This window comes from Calonectris borealis, chromosome 2 (assembly GCF_964195595.1).
Source record: "Calonectris borealis chromosome 2, bCalBor7.hap1.2, whole genome shotgun sequence".
Classification (NCBI taxonomy): Eukaryota; Metazoa; Chordata; class Aves; order Procellariiformes; family Procellariidae; genus Calonectris; species Calonectris borealis.
In genome coordinates this window covers 121,715,165-121,721,182 of record NC_134313.1, presented here as the reverse complement: position 1 = coordinate 121,721,182, position 6,018 = coordinate 121,715,165, and the positions used below count along the sequence as shown (strand labels likewise).

The 6,018-nt window shown below is 45.6% G+C and overlaps 1 protein-coding gene across 1 annotated transcript in view; it reads right to left on the bottom strand.

The window, feature by feature from the left end:
- Positions 1–1,333: 1,333 nt before the first annotated feature.
- ULK4 (unc-51 like kinase 4) overlaps positions 1,334–6,018 on the bottom strand; it is a 253,157-nt gene continuing 248,472 nt past the window's right edge. The window contains exons 37-38 of the mRNA XM_075143193.1: positions 4,835–4,923; positions 1,334–1,805 (exon numbers count right to left, since the gene is read on the bottom strand). Coding sequence (XP_074999294.1) covers positions 1,721–1,805; positions 4,835–4,923 — 174 coding nt within the window. The 3' untranslated portion in view covers positions 1,334–1,720. The remainder of the gene's footprint in view (positions 1,806–4,834; positions 4,924–6,018) is intronic.

Genomic DNA, 6,018 nt, shown 5'->3' with positions numbered 1-6,018 from the left:
GGCAGGTTCCTCGACGTGAGGCAAGTACACTTTGTGCCTGGCTGCCAGCCACACTTACCTCCTGGGCTTCAAAAAAGGAGAGCAGCGTGTTGCTTCAGCTCTCTTCAGATGTGCACCGTCAGTAGGGTCAGATATGAAGATCCTTTGCTTACTGGTCCAGTAGCTTAAACCTAGCTTCAGGTGTCCCCAGTCTTCAGTTACTGTGTGAGATACGACCTGTGTGTAGTTGCCTTCTCTTGAGGCAGCACCTGTGTAGTTGGAAGCAAGGAACGCAGTTCTTTAACTGCTGGCTAATTCATAGACTGTGCACATCTGCATGGTGCAGCTGTTGCCAACCTCTGCCGAGAGCAAATGCTCCCTGGCAGTTCTACGTCAGTGCAGCGGTTTGCTGACAGGACCAGAGGGGGTCTTGGCTGCAAAGGATCATGGCTGAGGTTAGGATCTGAACGAAGCTACAAAACAGACTGCACCCCTTTTACTTGCAGAGCAAAGGCACCGCAACTGCGGAGGGGCAAGTCTCACCCAGTAATTCAGCTTTGTTCCTCTCAGCCACACTCCCACTAGAAGACTGTTACTATAAAACACTTTTTACCAAATAATAGCCACCCGCTAGCGTTTCCCCATTTCTATAACTCCAGCTCTAATTCCAGCTGTTAAGCTATGAAAAAGGGATAGTGATATTTAAAGTAATGTAAGAAAACAATTCCTGTAAAACGTACAAGGTGAAATCAGTTTGTTTACCTAGAGGTGTTTGCTTGCCTCCAGGTACTCTGTAGAGCTGGGCTGTCCAAGAGCAGGCTTGTAGCAGCAACTCTCAGTAAGGCACCCCTGTTTGGTAGGCGTGGCAGGAACATGCCGTTGTTGCTTGAGAAGATGAGCGTTAGAAAAGAAGAAATGGTCGTAGTACCAGACTTAGCCACACTCTGCTCGCTCGGGGGACGTGGGGAGAAAAGGAATTTCACTTCTTTACATGCTGTGGCATCTGCTAGCTCTAGAGGACCCTTCCTAGAGTATCAACTTTTACTGGGGATAAATGACAAACTGCCAGGCTCATCATCTCACCTATTTTCAAAAAGAGGAGCTCCAGCCAGGAGCGTTGGCGGCTGAGAACGACACTCCACCAATGCAGCTTAAGCTGTGCAGTGCTAGGCAACAGGGGCACACATTCGCACAAAAACCCCACGCTACTGGGCGAAAAACTGATAAAAATCTGTCATGTGTACACATCACACACACAGAGCCTCTGCGTGATCACAGGGGTTGGTTCTGGTTGCACGAGATGAAGAATATTGCCAGTCACTTGAGGTGACGCCTTAAAATGAACAGCCAAGGCATTCACCTGGTCAAAAAAAAAAGATACAGGCACATTTCCAACAGCAGCTTAAAATAGTGAAACACTTTATGTCTATATTGTGAAATAACTATACTGTTTATTCAATTTACACTTTTCAAACTCTGGCTGTCAAATATTTGAGCTACATCACGTATTGCCATCAAGGTAAAGTAGTAATAAAGAATTCATCCTTACAGGGGTTTAAAAACCAACCAAACAAAAAAAACGCCCGAAGCCTCCCAAAGTCACGCATATGCCATACACCGCTATAGCTCAGCTTGCTAAATTAGTTACATCTGCTCTGCTCATTTGAAGATGTCCCTGCAGGAAGGAGGTGCTGAGCAGCACACACAGCTTGCGCAGTTCGGTAGGCCGGTCAAAAATGGTTCACTTGGTACTCTTGATATTTTCATGTCCCACCGTTCTCAGAATTTCAAATGCCAAGGAAGCAACAGCAACATCAGCGTGAGAGCTAGGAATTAAAAACAGTAACCTCTATTAGACATCCTCAGGGGAAAACTTTTTGTTCAAATCCCACATTTGTCTTTAGCTATGCTGGAAAATCCTTAATAGCCATTAACTGCACTGTATATCCCGCCTTTCTGTTACGCAGCAACATGGAATTAGTGATTCTGCCCTGTAGCAACTCTTGTGTAAAAATGAATTTCAGCTCAAATTCACAGCAACTGCTGCCTCACTCAATCTCCTCTGTAAAAAGAAGATATAATTTGTCCTGTCCCCCCATGAATCTACACACACGCACACTTTCAGCTTGACAGAAAAATGTGTTTTCACACATACAGCCCTCTTAACGCAGCGGTGCTCCATGCAAAGAGGCAGTTCCACTCAAGATGTTACCCACCTCCTGCAAGGAGGACTGACTGCCCCACCACACACAGCTCTGCAGGTTTGAGATTGAATGGTGGGATCTTCTCCCTTTGCTTCCTCACCTAAGTTTTTATTATGCATATTTTGTCTAATTTTTCCTTCTGGAAACACATGTTTTTCCTAGCATTGGAACAGAGGCTCTAACACATTACTGCTAGTACACAGAAACAAGTCTTTTTTTTATAGACTCCCATCCCTCACCTTTAGCTTAGGAAGGACACTAGTAGATCAACCTGCAACTTCCTCGGTTGCTGCTAATGACAAATACCTACCAACATTCCATATTTTGGGGAGTGCAGAGCTAGCCAGGAAATCCGAATAATCAGTCTCACTATGTAAGCTTATGTCTTAAAGAGCAGCAGTTTAAACCGCAAAATTTAGTTATATCTGAAACAAATGCATCTTGGCATTCACTGAAAAATAAATGGCTACGATCCCACATTTTAAAGTGCAGATTTGATTCCACACAGCTACTGAGCAGAATGGGTTGGTTATGATGTGTCACCCTCAAAACTGCCTGTTCTGACTAGCTGAGGATGTATCGCAGAGGAGGAGTTTGGCAGTCCGCGGCTGCTACACGGCAGCAGGAGAGCACCGAAAGCAGCTTGCAATCCAAGCAGTGCCCCTCTCTCGGCACGTGACTGCTTGGCTCGTATCCTCCTTCTGCCACACAGGCAGCGGGAAAGATTAGAAACCTGTCTGTAAAAAATGAGCAAAGCAAAACCATTCCTCAACCACTTCAGCCCAGTGATAGTATGTGGGCGGAAAGGCCTGGGAGTTAGACTACGCGGAGGATGGCTTAGATCCAGGATCTCGGTTGTAGCCTTCTCTAAAATGTTTCCAGTTCTGCATGAGATACAGAGAGGCTTCTTAACAGGGTTCAAAGCACAGGTGAGGAGACCAAGTTTATTTTGTCGCAAGGAATATTCTGGGAAAGATGCCACATGAGGGAATCTGGGGAGATGGCAGAACATCCATAACCTCCATAAACAAAACGGCCATTCAGCTAAAGCTGATTAAGCTTGCTAACCCCAGGCTTCTCCTGCCTGCCCGATGCCAATTAATCCATGCCTGAGTCTGTTACAGCCCCAAGATCCAGGCTGAATCCCTCTCAGTTTCCTCTGGAGGCAAATGGATAGAGATACGTGTTTCCCAAAGAAGGAGAGGAGGTGAAATGAAATCCATGAGCTTTTGGGGGCTCCCATGTTGCTGCTGCAGCGTGGGAGCTCGGCACAGCAAAGGAACTTGGCTTACCCTAACGTATCAACACACTCGTCATTGGCATCAGCTAGAATTTGGTCTACTGAGCATCTTGTGTCAAATAAGAGAGAGAGCGCTGTTTATTCTGGGCTCTGTAGTATGTGGTTTTCTGAATACAGAAATGTATAGATAACAGACCATTAGAGGAAGCCAGAAAAGCAGACTCAAAGACAGCAACTGAGCTGTCTAGTCCATCTAATGCTGAAATACTACAAAATAGAGTGAAAACTAGTTACAAAAGAAGAAAACCCCGTCTTTCCCCACTGTCATCTTCAGTGGTGGTGCTAATGTCTCCCTTGGGGAGAGCTGACATTTTATTTTAGTTAGATAATTTAATGTGTCATACAAAAACCCATGAGTCAGCAGCTGAGTATGCAAGAGGGATGCAGACTGTTCTCGACAGGTTTGGTTAGTCCTTGGTGCGCATCTCCTTACACTCACCACGTCCCAACATTTCCTCTCCACATCTGCCCACATCCCCCCTTCCTTCCGACACAGGGTACACCCTGCCATAATGTCGAGGAGCCAATTTTCCCAAACAACTGACCCATACAAAGCCTGCATTTGGGAGCACAAAAAGCACTGAAAAGATTATCTTAGTGTTTCAAAAACTGATCTATAAACTACAATTTCTCATCAATTTTAGTTCAACCAGGAGTGAAATGCAGCCTAACAGCCCATAGCAGGAGTGTAAAATTTGTTTTGAGGGGCAGAGAACAGTAATTCATTCATTCATACGTCCAAGGGGGATTAGATGAGGGAAAGTCTACAGGAGATGAGCTGAGGTTTGGCCAACTTGTTGGGACTAGCACCTCTGTTCTCGCAGAGGAGGCCACGGCATTCCCCAAAGTCTTGTGCCTTCTTGGAGAAGCCACAGGTATTCTTAAACAAAAGTAGTTCTGTTCTTCAGCTGCGCATTTGAAAGTAATCAGCCTGCAAGCGCACCAAACACAATTACTTTAAAACAGGGCACAAACGTCGCAGTGTGCCTCTAGCCCACTCCGCCAACAACCACTGACCAGTATCCGGTTAGAGAGGCCAAGTGTTTGGAATAAAATAATATATTTTAAAAAAAGAAAAACGACACATGTGCACACACATTGAGCCGGACTGTGCAGCACACTGTGGCTCGCCGCAGCTGGGGATCAAAGCACGCCGCCGCTGCGGCAGAAATGCCAGCAAGCTCTGAATGAGAGGAGTTTGGAGGAGAGCAGCGCAGGGAGGGGGGCCAGGGACAGAAACCTGAGAAGCTTGTACTGCACAGAAGGCGATTATAGGAGAAGACCATTGCAGACAAAAGAGGAGGCGAGCGCTCTCAGCCCTGGAAATTCCTAGAAGCCTGAGGGAACTCACCTGGCAGTTTGGGCCAGGCTCTCTAGAGTTTGGATAAGAGCATCGCCATCATTCTTCAGGCTCTCTGAGCACTTCTCGTTTGAAGTTATCTGGAACAAAAAGAAAGAACCGTTATCAAAGGCTTAGCAAGAAATTCCTCTCTGTCATTTTTTGTGGGATAGGGGAGAGGGAAACAAGTTATAGCATTTATTACAATTGTAAATGGAATGTGACATTAAAGAGACCCAAGAGAAAGTCCCTTTTCCTGAAGAGGGTTGAATTTTAGGCACAGACCATCTAAAATGTCCTGGCTTAATTAACAAGATTCACTCATGTTCCGAGTCCCTATATGTGTGCAAATTCACACATCACAGTCTGCCAATCCTGATTTCATCCTTAGTACCAATGCAAATACAAGCCCCATTTAATCTGAATTCCGGGGAGATCTTGGGGAGGCAGTCGTTTTCATTTCTCACTTCAGGGAAAAAATAACCAAGCTTGTATCAGCCTTCAGATCAGGAAACGTGGGGTTTCTCAGAGAGGAGCCAGGTTTAAATCACCTTACAGTTAGCAGTTGCATATTGAAAATTTTCTTGCCCCCCCATCAGTCATTAGGAGTATTACCTGCACGGGACTGTCACCTACAGAGCAGGGGACTGAGTGAACAAAGCTATATGCCCTTTTGTGTCAAGTGAATCCTGATTATAGCTGATTTTGCTGCTGGTGTGTGTTATCGCGTTAATCTGTAATGACTGGTTTATTGTTTCTCCAGCCTTAAGTAGTATAACTACTCAGCTCCAAGAGGCCGCACATTTCCTGACCAGTTAAGCAGTGAATGGGAAGGTCACAGAGGACATGACATGACATGAAGTTGCACGGCACTGTGGAACAGCCAGACACTGAATACTTGGCAGCTCGCTGAAGAAGCTCTCGTATCTCAAAAAATTACTGAAAAAAAAGGTTTGCGTGTCAGTTCCTGCTCGCAAAGGTAAATAAATCTTGGCCAAAAGAAAGGAAAAGAGGAGGACCAGAGCCGCTGATTATTTCAATAGCGGAGGAGTTGATGCTTGAAATGACAACTTCTAATCCCAAAATCTGGCACGGACTTTTAAGCTTTAGCATGCTGCGGCTGGCCCCATTTCCCATTGATCAAGCATCTGGGCGATACGCCTTCTCATCTTCCTCTTAAATCACAAGAGAAGCTG